At 40.9% G+C, this 19649-nt stretch overlaps 1 protein-coding gene across 1 annotated transcript in view; it reads right to left on the bottom strand.

Moving 5' to 3' along the window:
* CCDC122 (coiled-coil domain containing 122) overlaps positions 1 to 19649 on the bottom strand; it is a 313032-nt gene that overhangs the window by 235672 nt on the left and 57711 nt on the right. The window contains exon 4 of the mRNA XM_044072048.1: positions 12912 to 13028. Coding sequence (XP_043927983.1) covers positions 12912 to 13028 — 117 coding nt within the window. The remainder of the gene's footprint in view (positions 1 to 12911; positions 13029 to 19649) is intronic.

The raw sequence follows: 19649 nt of genomic DNA, 5'->3' as shown, positions 1-19649 counted from the left end.
CACACAAACACACACACACACACACACACACACACACACACACAACACTATATATGCATGTTATAGAACATGCTATATGTATACCAGTTGAAATTCCAAAGAACTTAATCAAGATTTCTGTATATATGTAGGCACATTTCACATGTATGCCTATGACTACTGAAATTCTAAGGACCTTAACTGTGATTCTCAGTATAGTGAAACTACAAGAGTGAATAAAAGGAACATATACAAAGTCTGATGCTGAAGTATCCTCGAGAATATCTCTTTCTCCAAGTTACAGCTGACACATCCAGTATATATAAATAGGAAAGGTGCGGGGTGGGATTTAGCAAGATCCCATTAAAATGCTTGAAAGATGCAAGAGTGAGTTTCAAAATTTCATGTTTTTCTGTATAAATCAGTTTATTTTTTAAAGCATTGAGACTAGAACTATTGGGGCTGGCACTATACGCATCTATACATATGTATATTTACATGTGCATAAATAAATATATATATATATATATATATATGTATATATATATATATATATATATATATATATATATATATATATATATACATACATACAGTGAATATAACAAGTGTACACACCCCTGTTAAAATGCCAGGTGTTTGTGATATAAAAAAATGAGACCACAATAAATCATTTCAAAACTTTTCCCACCTTTAATTTGACCTATAACCTGTACAATTCAATTGAAAAACAAACAAATCTGTTAGGGGAAAAAATATAAAAAATACAAAAATGTACAATAAGCTGGTTGCATAAGTGTGCACCCTTAAACTAATACTTTGTTGAAGCACCTTTTGATTATAATTACAGCATTCAGTCTTCTTGGTTAGGAGTCTATCAGCATGGCACATTCTAACTTGGCAATATTTGCCCTCTCTTGCTTGCAAAAGCGTTCCAAATCTGTCAGATTGTAAGGGCATTACTTGTGCACAGCCCTCTTCAGTTCACCCCAGAGATTTTCTATTGGATTTAAGTCTGGGCTCTGGCTGGGCCATTCCAAAACTTTAATTTTCTTCTAGTGAAGCCATTCTTTTGTTGATTTGGATGTATGCTTGGAGTCATTGTCATGTTGAAAGGTAAAATTCCTCTTCATTTTTAGCTTTATAGCAGATGCCTGAAGGTTTTGGGTCAAAAGTGACTTGTATTTGGAACTGTTTGTAGTTCCCTCCATCTTGACTAAAGCCCCGGTTCCAGCTGAAGAAAAGCAAACCCAAAGCATGATACTGCCACCACCATGCTTAACCGTGGGGATGGTGTTCTTTTGGTGATGTGAAAAAGAAGTTATGTCTTACCATAATGTTCCAACTGTGTTGTAGACCTTTATTCATTCATTACTGTTAGGACTTCGGTTCCATCCTCGGAACCGGCACAGCCGTTTTCAAGCTCGCGCCAGCCCAAAACTCTCAGTTAAGACCTACCCATAATGCCCCTCTCATAGTCTCTCCAGATCGAGTTTGCCCACCACAATATTATAGAGATAGTAAGAGAAACACAGAAGGAGACTCTGTATGAGCAAATACCCTAACCAGGAATTCCTAAAGTCCACCAGGAGTCCAGGCAGGGGAAAGGAGGGTGGGAAGTAATGAATGAATAAAGATCTACAACACAAATGGAATGTTATGGTAAGACATAACTTCTTTATCTGATGTTGTATATCTTTATTCGTTCTTTGCTGTTAGGACCGAGTCCCCAGCTACTTGAGTCCTGGATGGCCCTAAGGAAGGATATTCCTGAGCACCATAGAACCAAAAGATGCTCGTCCCCTGGAGGCCAAATCCAATTTGTATTGAGTGATAAAAGTATGAGGTCTTGCCCAAGTGGCTGCTGCACAGTATCATCCATAGAGGCTCTGGAATGAAAAGCCACAGAAGTAGCCATCGAGCTAGTAGAATGAGCCTTTATTCTGGAAGGTAAGGATAGCTTATTCTGATGGTAGATAAAGGTAATGACGTTTCTAAGCCAGGAGACAGGTTTACCCAATCTGGGTCCTGCAAAGGCCACAAACAATTGATCCATTTTCCTGAAAGATTTAGTCTTGTCTACGTAACAATGAAGCTGCCTATGAACATCAGAGGTGTGCAACAGATACTCCCCTCTGTTAGAATGCTGAGGGAAGAACACCGGCAGGTCAACAGCTTGGTTAATGGAAAAACCAGAAATGACCTTAGGCAAGAAAGAAGGGTCAGTATGAAGGGATACTCTATCCCTGCGGAGTTCAAGTAAGGTCTCTTGACACTCAAGGCCTGCAACTCAGATACTCTTCTCGCTGAGGTGAGTGCTACTAGAAGTAGAGTCTTCAATGACAAAAATGTTATAGCACAAGAATCAAAAGGCTCGAAAGGAGGGCCTGTTAGTGAATGAAGTACCAAGGTCAAGTCCCAGGGTTCTATTGGGTGCTTGACAGGAGATTTAACGTGTAATACTCCTTTCAAACTGGTCTTGCACAAGAGTTGTGACATAACAGAAGAATTATCAAATCCATTATGAAAATTTGTGATAGCTGCTAAATGTACAGTGATTGTCGATGCTGAGGCTCCTGCATGTAGAAGAGTCATCGAGAAAGGATGTACGTTCTGATCTTTGGCCCAAATAGAGAACCTAGTCCATTTACTAGAATAAATTTTCCTGGTGGAAGGTTTGTGTGAAGCCAGAAGAATTTCACGAATGGGAGATGAGACATCAGGCAGCCTGGCAATCATTGGAAGTAGAGGAACCAAGCTGTGAGCCTGAGGTTGTGGAGATTGGGGTGAATCAGTCCCTGAGGATGAGATAGCAGACCTTGGGAATGATCCAGGATCCACGGGCTGTGAATCAGATGAGGCCATAGGAAGGGGAACCAGACTTGACGGGGCCAATAATGGGCAATGAGGATCACTTTGCCTCTCAACCTCTGAGCTTTCTGGAGGAATTTTGGGATGAGGGGAAACAGGGGAAAGGCATACAGTAGACCCGGGGGCCAATCGTGCATTAGAGTATCCCTCAGGGGTTCCCCTGAGGAGGGATCAGGGCAAAGTAGCTTCTGCATTTGTTGTTTAAGGGGGAAACAACCAGATCACAGCAAGGTTTGCCCCAGCAGTGGAAAATCCGATTCACTATTACAGGATTGAGGGACCACTCATGAGGCATCAGGATGTTCCTGCTCAGATTGTCCGCAATAAGGTTGGAACTCCCAGGAATGTGCATTGCTATCAGAAAGCGGTTGGAAGCTATCGCCCAGTGCCAAATCCTCATGGCTTCCTGACACAGGGGGTAAGACCTGGTTCCACCTTGCTTGTTAATATTCCAGATGACTGACATGTTGTCCAAATGAACTGCAGTGGTCCCAGAAGGGAGGGATGTATGGAACGCTTGCAATGCTAAGAGATCTGCCCTCAATTCCAGGAGATTTATGTGCAAACTGACCTCCATGGGGGACCTGGTGCCTTGGACCATCTTTCCCTGGAAATGCCCCCTCACCCTAACAAGGAAGCTTCCGTGGTCATCGTGGCCGTGAGCTGGGGGGAGACAGAATGGTCGACACCAAAAATTAGATTCTGACTTCATCCACCATAGCATTTCTTCCTTGCAAAAGTTTGGAAGACGTATCATGTGGTCGAGTGGGTGGGTTAAGATCGACCACTGTGAAGAAAGGAGCCACTGTAGTATTCTCATGTGGAAACTCGCCAGTGGAACTAGAGTAATGGCAACTGCCATGGAGCCTAAGAGCTGCAGTGCAAGGCGTGCTGGTACAAAGGTCTGTGGAAGAAGGGCTTGGATTTGGTGTCTTATTTTCGAAAGTCTGTGAGGAGGGAGGGATGCTTGACAGGATGTTGTGTCAAAAACTGCTCCAATGAATTCCAGTGTTCTTGTTGGGGACATTTGAGATTGTTCCTTGTTGACTGTAATCCCCAAGCGCAGAGCGAGACCTTGAGTGTAAGAGACATTGTGGATTAGAAGATTCCGGGTCGGGGCGGTAAGGAGCCAATCATCTAGATATGAAAACACCTAGAATCCTTGTAGTCAAAGATGAGCTACTACAACTGCCATACATTTGGTGAACACTCGGGGGCTGTCGAGAGACTGAATGGCAGTGCCCTGAACTGGTAGTGATTGGCTCCCAGCCAGAAGCGTCGAAATCTCCAGAAGCGGTGATCCATCTTTATGTGGTAATATGTGTCCTGGAGGTCTATAGAGCACATCCAGTTGTCCCTCCCTAGAAAGGGGAGAATGACCATCTGGAATTTTTGAGGTTTGATAAATTTGTTCAATAGGCTGAGATCCAGGATTGGTCTCCAGTCCCCTATCTTTTTTGGCACTAAAAAGAATCTCAAGTAAAACCGGGATCCTCTCTGGTCTGGTGGGGCTGGTTGGATGACTTTTTTTCTTAGCAGCTTTTCTATTTCTAAGGCTGCTACCTCCCTCTGGGAGGCACACTGGGGATTCGTTTGACGGGTCTGGGATTTAAATCGAATGGTATCTGGCAGCCTCTGGATATTATTCTCTGCACCCAAACATCGGTAGTAATAAGTTGCCAGGCTAGTAGGTACAGAGAAAAACGACCCTCGACTGCTTCCAGAGGAAAGCAATCGGGTCACTTCTCAGGAGCACTGGTAGGGTCGGTCGAAGAAGGAATCTCTAGCGCCCTGGTTACGTGGACCCCTCCTACCCCGAAAGGGGCGTCTTCCAGATGAGTTGCCCCCTCTGTCCCAGGGGGATTGCTCACCACAAGTGTCACAAATAGATCCTTGGGATTTCTTGAACCACAATTTTCCTCCCCTCTGGGTCCTGGAGTAGGACCTCTGGGGGGTGGAAAAATATATGCCCACAGCAGACAAGGTCTTTCTGTCTTTCTCACTTCGTGCTAGTGTGTCTCGTACTTTGGGACCAAAAAGTGCAGATTCGTCAACAGGTGCATTGAGGAATGAAGATTTAAAGGGGTCTACGAAATCACACAAATGCATCCAAGCATAGCGTCTCATGACAAAGCCTGATGCAGCAGTTGGAGCTGCCCTCTCGGTGGTGTGAGATATCAAACGCATCGAGGAGTTTGAGATAGATTTAAGGGTTGCTAGCTGTGAGGCGATAGTATCACTCACCTCATTAGGCAGTACCCCCACCAAAGAGGAAGACATTTCAGAGATTAGGTCTCTTTGGAGGCGAGTGAAGTGTGCCAAATAGTTCAGCGACCGAATGGCAGAGGTCACTGAAGCATAGGTCCGCTTCCTTAGTCTGTCCATGGCCCGAGACTCCCTGTTCGGAGGATGGACAGTGGAACTATCTTCTGCCAGTTCCCTCTTGGTGGCCGCTGCCACAACCATAGAATTAACCGTCAACTGCTTGGACCAGTTGGGATGGTCTTCAGGGGTGGATAGAATTTTGTCCGGCCTCCGGGAGACAGGTTCTACGTTGTCCGGGGCCTTCCAGGCATGCTGCACGATCAGCTTAATAAGGTCATCCGCAGGTGGGGTCACCAAGGAAGTAGATGGCCAGGCACGGAAGGCCTGCAAGAACATCGATTCCTCAGAAGAAGGGTTAGAGGACTTCCAGTGTCTCAGCTGCTTGTGGATTTTGAGAATGTCTCCAAATGAGATGTCATCTGGGGGAGACCGTTGGGACCCTTCCCCCTCAATGCAATCGGTGTCCTCAGTGACAGATTCCTCTGGGGAATCAAGGTGCTTCCTCTTGCACTGTTTTTTCCGGGGTGGCTCCCCAGTGGGATCTTCTGAGGAGGACTCCAGAGAAAGGGTTCCCTTTTAAGGGAGATCTTGCGGCTCCCGTGCCCGGGATCCTGAAGTAGGGGGTTGGGACAGCTGCATGCTAGAGGGGGGTTCTGGTGCCAATGTCATTGATGCTGACTGCGGGCCTGTGGAGGCAAGAACCCTCTCCATCACCTGGAAAGCAGGCCCGCCCGAGGAGGGCTGGGAGCCCGGAACCGAGAAGGACAACCTCAGAACCGGGGTCACACCCCACCCTGAGGAGCCCACCTCCAGGTGAGGAGCTCCGAGAGGACTGGAAGCTGTCAGAGCTGTGGACATAGATGGCACCATTGAAAAAATAGGCGCCAGGCTAGGTACCAAGGTACAGACAGTCCTAAAACACTGCTCCGAGAGTGCACTGGCTCCAATGGAGCTGATGCAGCAAGGGTGGTCATTGCCGACAGGGAATACACTGCAGTCGAAGCCGAGACAGTATGCACCGGGGTGGACATCTGTACTGAGATCTCTGTGGCCTGGGTAGAGGCCGGAGCTGATGCAGCAAGGTTGGTCATTGCCGACAGGGAATACACTGCAGTCGAAGCCGAGACAGTATGCACCGGGGTGGACATCTGTACTGAGATCTCTGTGGCCTGGGTAGAGGCCGGAGGAGGATAAACAGGAGAACATGCTGAGAAGGATTACGAGCCAAAGAGGACAGAAGGTCTAGCTGGAGTGGGCAATTTCCTAGCTGTCAGAAGCTGGTCCACAACCTGTACTACATCTAGTTCAGAAAGACTCCTCGTGGATCTAAAGAAGGCTACTGAAGGAGAATCAGGTCTTTCAAGAAAGGGGCTAAACCGATGTCTCAAGAAAGGGTCGTACGTTGGAGAGTATCTGGTTCTTGGAAGATACTCGACTTTAGGAACCGAGGTCATAGTCTGTGGAGCCGAAGAAACTATTGGCACTGTGGACAGGGGTGGCGCTGAAGCAGGTATGGTCGTGAAAGCCAGTGTCAGAACCAAGGATGGCACCGAAGCCGATCGTGCTGAGGCTGGAACCAAAACAGGAGCCAACATCAGAGACAGCACCATGGGAGATGACACACAGCCTGGTGCCGAAGAGGTCTGCGCTGAGGGCACCAGAAAAGCACGGAGCTGACTTGGTTCCATAACTGACAGAGATGCAGGAACCGAGTGACTCCGTTTTTCCTTGTGTTTCTTGGTCTTAGGAGGCGGTGAGACCTCCGACCCAGATAGAGCCTTCAAAAAAGGTGTTTTGATTAAACCTTTCAGAATTAGCTTGTTTTTGCAGTCTGCTAGAGTGCGACTGTTAAAACTAGAACAAATATCACAATCAGCATTTATATGGTCCACGCCCAATCAGTAAACACATCGAGCGTGGCCGTCTGAGTTGGGCATCTTATGCCCACACTTGTCATACTGTTTAACCCCCAACTTAACTTTGTCTGACATAGTACAGGCAACAAAGGGCTATCCTAAAGGAAACGACTGCAACGGGGAAAGAAAAGGAGAGAATACCAATGATGGTATTAAAAAATACCACAAGTGGTAAAGGAAGGCCTACCAAAGGCAGGAGAGTGGAACAGTACCAACGATGGTAGAGATTTAACTACCAAAGGTAAAGGGTAGGAAATAGAAGCAGATTATAGGCGATAGTAAGAAAAGGCTAAACTGACTAAAAAACAACAAAGTTTGAAAAGAAACTACACCACAAATCACAAATTTCCACTTAGCTTTGAGAGAGATGGCTAGGCATGTCTGACAATGAACGCAGCAAACGAGATCTGGAAAGTCTATGAGAGGGGTATTATGGGTAGGTCTTAGCTGAGAGTTTTTGGCTGGCACAAGCTTGGAAATGGCCATGTCGGTTCCGAGGATGGAACTGAAGTCCTAACAGTAAGGAATGAATAAAGATTTACAACATCAGATGTGTTGTTTTTGTGCCAAATGTACCTTTTGGAATTGTGGCCAAAAAGTTCAACCTTGGTCTCATCAGACCATAACACATTTTGCCATATGCTTTTGGGAGACTTGATGTATTGTTTTGCAAATTTTAGCCGAGCCTAGATGTTTTTCTGTGTAAAAAAAAAGGCTTCCATCTTGCAACTCTACCCCATAGCCCAGACATATGGAGAATATGGGAAATTGTTGTCACATGTAATACACAACCAGTACTTGCCAGAAATTCCTGCAGCTCCTTCAGTGTTGCTGAAGGTCTCTTGGCAGCCTCCCTGACCAGTTTTTATCTTGTCTTTTCATTAATTTTGGAGGGACATCCAGTTCGTTGCAATGTCACTGTTGTCCCATATTTTCTCCACTTTTTGATGACTGTCTTCACTGTGCTACATGGTATATCCAATGCTGTGGAAATTTTTTTGTACCCTTCTCCTGACTGATACCTTTCAACAATGAAATCCCTTTGATGCTTTGTAAGCTCTCTGTGAACCATGGCTTTTGCTGTAGCAGGCAATTGAGTAAATGTCAGGAAAATCCTACTAGAACAGCTGAACTTTATTTGGGGTTAATCAGTCTCTTTAACTGATGGCAGGTGTGTACCCAAGAAGACTGAATGCAGTAATTAAATCAAAAGGTGCTTCAACAAAGTATTAGTTTAAAGGTGTGCACACTTATGCAACCAGCTTATTGTATGTTCTTTATTTTTTATCTTTTTCCCCTAACAGATTTGTTAGTTTTTCAGTTGAATTGTACAGGTTATAGGTCACATTAAAGGTGGGAAAAGTTTTGAAATTATTTATTGTGGTCTCATTTTTTATATCACAAAAACCTGGCATTTTAAGAGGGGTGTGTACACTTTTTATATTCACTGTAGATATACATGTATATATACATGTATATATATATATATATATATATATATATATATATATATATATATATATATATATATATATATATATATATGCATTTATTTGAATTCTGCTGGGTGAGCCACATCAATATTTGAGACATAGATATACATTAAGAACAAATTAGTGAGTCAGTCACAAACCCACATTTCTCAAATATTAAAAAAAAAAAAATTATTTATTTATTTTACATTTGTTGACCGGGCTAGTCTAACTGGATACATGTCCATTTTCAGTAGAGGCCCGAGGAGAAAAGCTCCACTGTAACAGTCTATGGTAACAAACTTAAGAAAAAAAATATATACAAGAGTTTAACTAAAACTACTAAGCAGGAGTTAGTAACTAATTATAATACAGAACAACAGAAAAGCAATTAGTGTAACAAAAACACACTTTTTTTTTTTTTTTTTTTTTTTTTTAGCATCTTAGAGGTGATAGGGGGTAAAACATAAGCAAAGTAAGTAGTTGTAATAGGAGGTAAAATCATAAGAAAGAAGAAGTCATAAGCTGAAAAGAGTCAAGGGAAAAAAGAAATTGAAGTGGTGGGAGGAGTGGTATCAACTAGATGGAGACAAGGCAGAGTGAGAGAAGGAGAAGTGCTACTTATCTATATGATGGGTTTGTACAGTGCAGATAGAGGTGTTTGGAAAAGAGGTGGAAAGATGTGGAAGTAGAGAATGAGAGTCAGTCAGGGGAAGAGCAAGGGCAGAGCCAATGTGATTTGAGGTGGGTCTTTAAATGTTTCTTGAAGAGGGGTGTTGAGGTCAAGGTAGTAAGTTCACTAGTGAGCTTGTTCCAGTGTGTACCCACAGCATTTGAGAACAGGGAGTCACCTGCTTTGTTCTGAGATTTACATGTGGCTACTAGAAGTTTATTAGCTGAGCGTAGGTTAGAGAGATTTTTATAGGGGGAAATAAGAGTACTAAGAATAGGTGCATTAGAAGGAAGTGGAGTATCCTGTGGGTAATAGTCAGTTGTTGAAGTAGAATGAGATTTTGCAGTTCAAGCCAACCTAGCTGTCTGAGATTTAAGCAATGATGAGTCCGATATGGGGCACCTGTAGCAAACCTGACAATGTTGTGGTAGGATGAGGCTAGTTTTGATAGGTTTGTTTTTGATAGGTTAATAAAGGTTGGAGAGGCATACAGTAGTGTTGAGATGAGATGTGTTTGAGCTAAAGATATCCTAGTCTCTGGTGTGAGAAATTGTTTAAGTCTATAGAGTGCACCTATTTTTTTGTTAACTGTTTTTATAGTTAAATTGATGTGAGCATCAAAGTTTAGTTGATTATCTATTATCACACCAAGGAGTTTTGTAGTGCTGTCGGGTGATATAATTGTGCCATTGTTAGAGACAATAGTAAAGGAAATTGGGATGGACTTATAAGTTGGAGTAATCAATAGTAACTTAGTCTTTTTAGGATTAAGGAGGAGACAGATGTGTTTGAACCAATTTTCTGCTGCAGTAAAAACATTTTGGGTACATGAATGTAGTTCAGCAGGAGACATTGCAGTGCAGATGAGTGTAGAGTCATCTGCATACTGAATGCAAGTGGAGGATGGGAGGGAGGTATTCAGATTATTAATAAAGATGGAGAAGAGGAGGGGACCTAGAATAGAGCCTTGTGGGACTCCAATGGAGACTGGGAGCTGAGAGGATAAATGACTATCCCAGAGTACTGCTTGTTGTCTATTTGACAGGTAGGAGTTGAACCACAGAATAGCCATTGTGTCAAGAGAAAGGGATTTAAGCATATCAATCAGGAGATGGTGATTTACCATATCGAATGCTTTTGAGAGGTCAAGAAATAATGCAGATGAATATAGATTATTGTTGCGATTTTTGTTGATGGTGTCTGTAAAGGAGAGAAGGGGAGTGGTGGTACTATGGAATGGTCTAAAGCCGTGCTGTGAGTCAGCAAGTAGGTTATTATGGAGAAGGTGTTCTAGAAGTTGTTGGTGGACACATCGTTCCATGATTTTAGCTAGAGGAGAGAGTAGGGCAATAGGACGGTAGTTTGAAAGTTCAGTTGTATTTCCCCCTTTATGTAAGGGGATGATATGGGAGATTTTCCAGAGAGATGGAATAGTGGATTCGGTTATGGTTATGTTTATTAAGATGGAGACTGGGAATGCTAGTACCTTAGCAGCTAGCTGCAGATACTCTGCTGGCAGTTTGTCTGCTGAGGGGGTACAAGGTTTAAGTTTTTGGAGTTGGTTGTGAATGAAGGCTGTGGATACTGTGTTCAACTTTAAAGAGGGTATTTTATTATTAGGAGGGTTGAGTTCAAGGGTTGTTGGTGGAGTTAAGGTGTTGGCAAGAGAGGTGACTGTTTCTGAGAAGAAGTTATTTATGATGTCAGCAATTTTATTAGGAGGGGTCTGAGTTAGGTTGGCAGGGGTGGGTGTTTTGGAGTTTCCAGGGTATAGGAGTTTCTTGATTCCAGACCAAAATTTTTGAGGGTTCTGTTGGGGGTTTTGTTGAAATTTAAAGTTGAAGTTTTTTTTGTCAAGGAGTATAAGTTTCTTTGTGGTATTTCTAAGGTGTTTGAAATGTTGGTGGTCAGTGGGGTTTTTTGTGGTTCTCCATTTTGCCCAAAGTTTGTTTCTTAGTATCATTTTTTGCTTGGTTTCTTTGGAAAGCCATGGAGCTGCTTTGGACCTTATTTTAATTTGGCGAGATGGGGCATGGCTGTCCAGAATTTGGAGGAATTTATTATTGAAATAAGTGACTGCCTCTTCGAGAGGAAGGTCTTTGAGAGGTGCCCAGTTGCAAGTTTTAAGTTCTAGGAGGAAGTTGGGAAGGCTAAAGTTTTTCTTACTGCGTATAGTTCGATATACTGACTGCAGGGAGTATACCTGTTTTATATGCATGGGGATTGTTATTAACAAGTATCCAATCAAGAATACTCTGCTTCTTGGTAGGTTTATGTATTCTTGTAGGGAAGTTTATGATTTGTTGGAACATGTAGAGGTTTATGAGAGAGGTGGGTTTAGTGGAACAGCAGGAGTTCCAGTCAATATTGAGATCACCTAAGAAGATAATTTCTTGTGGAATAGTAGAAGAGAGCCAGCTAAGGATATTTTCAAGTGTATTTATATTTTTCCCGGGAGGGATGTAGCAACACATAATATACATTGCTTTGTTCTTATTAATCTGAAGTTTGGAGCAAAGGAGTTCAGCATTTGTAGGAGAGGGAGGTCGGTAGTCTATCAGGCTAATTTGTAATTCAGATTTATAAAGTATGGCAACTCCCCCACCTTTTTTGTTTGGTCGATCGAGTCTTAGGATACTGTAACCAGGTGGGGTAATTTCATTGTCTTTGATTGCTGGTTTAAGCCAGGTTTCTGTTAGGCAGAGGATGTCAAATGAGTAGAAGTCAATTAGGGCATGGAGCTGGGTAATTTTATTTGTTATACTACGAATATTTAGGTGAGCAACTGTAAGAGAGTTGGGCGAAAAAGGGGATTTCATGGCTTTAGTATTTTGGTCAGTGGGGGTAAGTGGAAAGGAGTTGTTAGGGCCAGGGTTGGGATGTATGTCCCCATGAACCAGTAGGAGCAGGAGAGGGGAGGGAAATCTTTCTGCGTATTTTGAGTAGGTGAGGTAGAGCCTTCTGGTTTTGTAGTATTTGTTGTGGTTTATTCGGTGAAACTGGGGAGGAAGGTATGGGGATGATGATGACAGGGTAGGATATGGTATTGAGGTTGGGAGGAGAGTAGGGTTAGTTTGCTTTGATGATGTAAGGGAGTCTGACAGACTTAGGTTTTCATAGTAGGTAAGAGTGTAAGATATAACCAGGAAATTTAGGAATGTGAATGAACACAGTATGTTAAGGTAAATTAAAGTATTAGGTTTCATAGTGCTGGAAGTAGTAAAATGGGTGTGGTGTTTGGAGGGAGTGTTGAGGGGGGGAGGTGTGGATGGTGCTAGATAGGTTTGGAAGTGTGAAATGAGTCAGTATTGTGATAGGTGGTAAGATACTAGGGGGTGTGGCAAGGCAAGTATAAGGGTGGAGACACCGGGGTGGGTGGAATTTGGGGGTAGGGTAGGGGAGCGAAGTGAGCCCGCAGGGCGAACGGAGCGGGTTAACCCTCTGAGGGAGTGGATCCAAGGAAAACAATCAGTGGAGATATGAAAGGTAAGGGTAGTTTGGATGAGAGTAGGTGGAAGGAGAGGGCTTTAGAAAAAAGTGAAATAAGCAGGGTAGATAGGTGATAAAGGTGATAAAAAAAATCTGCTATATGCAGCAGTTAGGATGTACTTGCAATATCAGACACATAAATAACAGAAATTATAGAAGTAAAACAATTTCTACTTAGCAGCTTACCTCTATTTCTTTTTGGAGTTTATTATGAACATCGTGTTCCTTTGATAATAAAGTAACCTGATCTGCAATTGCTTCCTTTGTTGTAGCAATTTGTACTTTAATAACTGCAATCTCTGCCTGTATTTTCAAACAGAAAAAAAGGAAAGAAAGACAGGTTCACACATGCACAAAATCATGGTTTCTGCTGGGCTAAAAGGAAATGAATACTGTTAGACAGTAGACAGTGGTACATGTGAAAGTCTCTTCAAGAAGAATAAAACAGCATTTAATAAGCACCCTATCTTTACTTTTTAAACAGCTGCTATATGGAGGTCATTTTAAGCATTAAAGACAGAAAGTAATGCTGTGTGGGGTTCTCGACACAACAGTGGATGACTGAATCCATTTATGCAATCACTCTATCAAAGGGAAACAAGACCTTACTCCCCTTTCAAACTAACCATGACTGTCTGGGACATAGCAAGTCATCAAAAATGATGAAAATGGAACAGCTGTGCCACCAAAGCAATACAAATAACCTCTCACAGTTTTTGGGACAACAAAATATATAATTATAATATAATATAATTATTTGTGGAGCTTTCATATTAATAAAAGATGACTTTCACATTATTTGTTGTCCTTGGCTGCGTGTTGCTGCTTGCTGCCATTTTGTTGTGCCAAGAACTGAGAGTTTATTTACATAGCAATTCATCACAACATAACCCTACATCCAAAGTACATTCCACTGGAGCAGAATACTGCGGTAGACTCTTTCAGCAGATCTAGGACACACTCTAACAAGTGGATGCTGCACCCAGAGGTCTTCCTATACATAATTCACCAGTGGGGAACCCCTCAAATACATATGTTTGCATCTATTATAAACAGACAACTGAAACAGTTCTTTTCCAGGACACCTTGCAAAAGGACCTGGAGTATAGCTGCAGTTTCAATCCATGGATGGGAATGTCCCTTTACACCCTCTCTTTCCTCTAATTTCAAAGTCCTACAGAAGATCAGGAAGGACATCTCAAAGATGTTACTGGTGACTCCCTTTTGACTCAAACAACACTTATTCACCTTTCTCATGCAACTGGCCAGGGACAATTACCAAAAACTTCCTCACAAAGTGGGCCTCCTCAAACAGAAAAATGGATACTTGATTAATCTGAGCATTTAAAATCACAGTCTAAACAGAGTATACGATAAACTTTTGATCCCTTTTAGGCACCCTTTTCTGAGAACATGCATTAAATGAGGCAAAAAATTGTTACCAGAAAATCTTACTTAGCCAAATGAAAAACAAATTCTAGTTGGTGCTAAAACTGAGGAAATAACCCATCTATAATGAGGGTACTCCTGGTCTCCAGTACCTGTGTGAATTGCTCAATTCATGCCTAGCATACACTTCAGCTAAGGTATACCTTTCGGTCATTTCATATTGTCTGCCACTGGATCCCTATCGTTATTCCTTATTAAAAGTTAAACAAATTTCAAAGGGGGATTTGCATATCAGGCCGTCAAGAAAAATAGTGACTCCTTCCTGGGATATGAATTTAACTTTGGAGAAATTAACTCCATATGAACCTATAGTCAGTTCTTCTTTGTAGTTTCTTACCTGGAAGACTGTTCTGCTGATATCTCTGATTTCTGCTACAGGGATATCTCAATTATAGGCCTTTATGCCTACCCAGCCATTTTGAATTTTTGACAAAGGCAGAGTGTGTCTCAGAACTAACTCTTCTTTTATGTCTAATGTTATCTCTGAATTTACTCTCAACAAGACTATCCAATTCTCTGTTTTCTACCCTGACCCTAAAAAACAGAGGAGAAAGAATTCTTAATATCATGGATGTCCATAGACAACTAAGATATTACTTAGACAAAATTAATGATTTGAGGAAGTTAAATCAACTTTTTGTTCCATATCATGGTAAAAACAAAGGTCAGCCAGTACCTAAACAAATATTCACTAATCTCAGAAAATCAGATGTAAACAAACTGGAGTCCTGCTATAACAAAAATCACAAGATTCGATACTAACCTGCCTTACAGATCACATCACTGCACAGCACTTCATAAACTAAATTGGATTGAACTACCCAAGCTCCTATCCCTCAACTAACTAACTTTCATTCATTCCATCTTCCATGATCCAGATAACTATCCAGCACTCAAGAGCTTAGTGCAGCCTTACTCAAACGGCAGGCCACTAAGATCCTGCAACAAACTCAGAATCAGAATCACATTTAGTGACCAAGTATGCATGCATACAAGGAATTTCATTCCAGTTTCAGTGACTCTCCAAGTACGAATTACATAAATGACATACATACAACTATTAAGAACAAGACAACTGACATAAATGCAACTATTTAGAACAAGACAAAAAAGTAAATATACATATACATATACATATAAGGTGCAAAGTGCAACTCAGTGCAAGAAATACTGAAATAAACTCTGAATTGGCTATCCTTTTTTTTTTTTATAAAAATGCAAGTATTAGTCCTAAAAACTTTACGATCTGAAGAAGGCTAGATGCCGAAAGTGCTTATCGATTTTGAAAGGACTTTTAGATAATTTTATTTTGTTTTAACCACAGCTCAATAAAACTGTCATTTTTTATCTGCTGCTTCGCACTGGAATTCTTGTCGTGGTGGTTTACCGGAGGTTCATTTCGCAGTATTAACAATATGTAAATAAAACTGCAGAATCCTCGAAGACTTGGGAAAAAGAATAAATACCCCAACCTAATAAGCTGAGTTATCAGTTTATGAACTTGATGGCCTGTGAAAAAAAAATGTTCTTATATCTGCTTGTTTTGGTGCGTATTAATCTATAATGCCTGGCTGATGATAATAGTTAAAAAAGATGATGGCCTGGATGTGAAGGGTCAGTGATGATCTTCCATGCCCTTTTCATGACTCTGGAGTGGTACAGGTCCTGTAAGAAGGGCAGACTACTAGCACTAATAATATTTTGGTAGACCTGACTATTCAATATAACTACTACTCAAAGTAATAATTCTTACAGGAACTGTATTCTCTCACCAAATATCTTCTTCTTCTTTCGGCACACACATACACACACGCACTCACTCCTAGGGCGAATTAGAGTGTCCAATCCACCTACAGCATGTCTTTGGGATGTGGGAGGAAACCAAAGTACTCAGAGAAAACCCACGCAACCACAGGGAGGACATGCAGACTCCACACAAAAGGCACACCAGCCGAGGATTGAACCGGAGAACCTCTTGCTGTGAGGTTGCAACGCTAACCGCTGCCACTTTCCCACCAAATATCTAAGTCCTGGAATTCCGTGCCTCAAACAATACTAAATTCCAGCAAAACACATCCAGATTTAAACTACTGCTTTAGGAACACCTAACCAAACAATGGCTTTGCTCCTGCCCTAATCCAGGCTGATCAGTCTGTCCTTCCTTGTTCTTACAACCACAATATCTCTTCCCTTACTAAATTCTAACATCTAAACTATCCCTTCACTCATGGAATTCCAATTTCTCTCTACCTATCTCAAGCTCGCTACTGCTCCTATTTTTATCTCCCTATCTCAGTCTTCCTACAGTTTCATCATATTCCCTCCTTCTTGTACTTCACCTCAATATTGCATTAGTTATCACTGTTTGGAACAATTAACAATAGCAGCCATATTCTTGTTCATATACCATACATGTATCTTATAAATATTTACCACCAATACCATGATACTGATCTACTGATCAATCATTTCTCTATGATGTCACAAGCTATTTCATGCTAGTTTATTTGTTTAGCTTTCTTTTTTCACTTTATATTACTCTCTCAATGTTTATTGTTTATGTATAAACTATTTACTACCTATATTTACCAAAGTCATATATTATTGATTGTTATAGATTCTTTGTATTGTTTGTAATGTGTTTTTGTAATGGAGCTTTTCTCCCCGGGCCTCCGCTGAAAAAGAGCCACTGGCCCAGTTAGACATCCCCAGTAAACAAACGTAAAATAAATAAATAAATAAATTTCTAGATGGTTGTCATATGATATTCAATTCTACTACTCTAACTATGGCAAAAATCCTCTTCAGAGTGTCATGGCTCACTCCACTAGAGCAATGGCAACTTCTGCTGTATTTTGAAAAGAGGTGGATTCTTGATCTACATCTGAACTTTATTTGGGGTAAATCAGAGTCTCTTTAATTGATGGCAGGTGCATACCCAAAAAGCCTGAATGCTGTGATTAAATCAAAAGCTGTTTCAACAAAGTATTAGTTTAAACGTGTGCATACTTACGCAACCAGCTTATTGTACATTTTTTTTTTATATTATTCCCCTAACAGATTTGTTTGTTTTTCAATTGAATTGTACAGGTTATAGGTCACATTAAAGGTGGGAAAAGTTTTGAAATGATTTATTGCGGTTTCATTATTTTATATCACAAAAACCTGGCATTTTAACAGGGGTGTGTACACTTTTTATATCCACTATATATTTAAAAACCTCAGCATATGTGGGTGTGTATGCATTGTCATTACTAAGTGAGATGGGTGTAGTTTGCCTGTTACTGACAACCTGTTTGGTATTACAGGTGCTTATACATGACAGCCTTCCTTCCAGCTACATCTCTCATATACCATATCCATTTGTTAGAGAACTAGGTGGTTGCCAGTATACATGAGTAAATTAATGTATTACCTCAGGATGCCCACATAGCTGTAGAGAAAGCAGGGAACTGCATGTCCATGGATATGAATCCTTATTACGTGTTTTACAAAGGGATGGTGTTGGACAGGTTTACAGCTATTTGTCAATCCATCACTGCAAATTCCCCCATAACAAGTATTAATCTGCATGGCTTCAAAAACTAATCACAAACCCAACAATATATATAGGTCACATTAAAGGTGGGAAAACATTTGAAATGATTTATTGTGGTCTCATTTTTTTATATCACAAAAATATGGCATTTTAACAGGGGTGTGTACACTTTTTATATCCACTGTATTCTGGAAGCAGCTATTTGGTCCTCTGTTCACGCCTTTACTAAACACTGCAAGTTTAGTTCTGGTTCCAGAGCCTTTGAAAACCAGTTACACACTTAGCACTGCAAAACAGACAACAGGCAGAAATGAAATGTCCCTCTGGAAAATGAATGGCTTTCAGCTGTTGCGCACTTCATTCTGCCTCACATTTTGTTTATAAGCTTGTCAGAGTGATGTATCTCACAGCTTTTAAAGCTGTTGTACTTCTGGCACTGTTCTTTCCAACTGACACTATCTGAAGTTAATTTCTAGTGTAAGATCCAATATTAAAAACTTTTAGGGGTGCTTAACAAAAACTTGTTAGGCACCTTTCTGACATCAGAAAATCTTGTCAGTTTCCTATTTTTGAAGCATAACCATGGTGCTCCATGTGCTACAGATCTAATGTTAACAAAATGTAGTAAGCAAACAAATATAACCCAATGCATTTGACATTGAACAGCCATGCTCAAATAAACACAAACTGAGTAATTTAAGACTGAACAGCCAAAAGAAAATGAGGAATATCCTATTACTGTTAAAAGATGTAAGGTTCAGAACACATAAGGGTTTGTGACTTCAACTCCATCTGACCATGTTAAGAAAATGAATGCCTTTCAAGACAAGACTTTTAAAGAAGCTGAATAAAGAGCCTGAAGTTGGGACAAAATTAAGGTCCCCATTAGGAAAAAGAAGTTTTCACAACAGGACAAGACAGATACTAATGAACACTCAAAACTAAGAACCAGGGACCAATACACATAAAAATACTAAGCATATTTCTGCTAATACTGAACACAGTTTTCATTTTTTTGTGCTAGAAAAGGTGCAGAAGGATAAGGGGGGGCCCTGGGAGGAAACAGTAGAGATTTGTGAGTTGTGGTGGCAATTAAAACTTAATGCCACCGTATTCCCAGGAATTAATGAACATGTCTCCATAAGTAGTATTCTTAAGGTTAAATTGTTGTATGCTGCTATATAATGTGTTTACTATTTTTGGTAACTATTTCTAAATTATTATTTTTTAGTATTGTTATAAGTGTATTGTTTTACAGTAAGCATTTTTAGATCGATTTGTGGAAATGATATGTAGTTAATTAGGGGGTTGATGTTTAAGTTCATTATTCTGCATTGATTGGGTAATGATCACATGACATTTTAAATGATACTATTTAAGCATTATGTGTTTGTGTATGTAATTGAACTCTGATGAAGTTTTGTGTTATAAGCAGACCAAAGCATTCAGTTTTTAAATAAATTTATACTTTTTCCTGTCTGTTGCATGGTGTATTTGTGGACTGCATGTTGGTGCTTGGTCCCTGGTTCTTAGTTTTGGGTGTTTGTCGGTTTTTTGATACACTATCGATGGTAATGCAGGAAGAAGTGATAAAACTGTTTTGGAACGGGTTGTCAACAGCACTGGATTGCTTACTCAACTAATACAACAGCTCAGTCAGCAAAACAGAACTTTAGGGACACACACCCCTATTCGGCAGTCTCAAGAAAGTGTGGATGACATTATATCCAGGACAATGCTCTACTTCTTCAGCAACTGACATTAATTCTGGTGGCATTGGACATCCCCTTAACCAGTCAGGTATTTCAGCAAGGGAATGGATAGGTAAGCCACTTGAATTTGATATGTATACGGAAACTGGGAGTGGTGCAAATGTAGATGTAGCAAGACATATTAAAATGTTGGAACAAGTATTACTGAAATGCCGCAAACTGCAA

The sequence above is a fragment of the Protopterus annectens genome, chromosome 5.part0 (assembly GCF_019279795.1).
Source record: "Protopterus annectens isolate FY-2018-M chromosome 5.part0, PAN1.0, whole genome shotgun sequence".
NCBI classification, from domain to species: domain Eukaryota; kingdom Metazoa; phylum Chordata; order Ceratodontiformes; family Protopteridae; genus Protopterus; species Protopterus annectens.
Note: the sequence above shows the minus strand (reverse complement) of the source record. Positions and strands in the feature narration are given on the sequence as shown.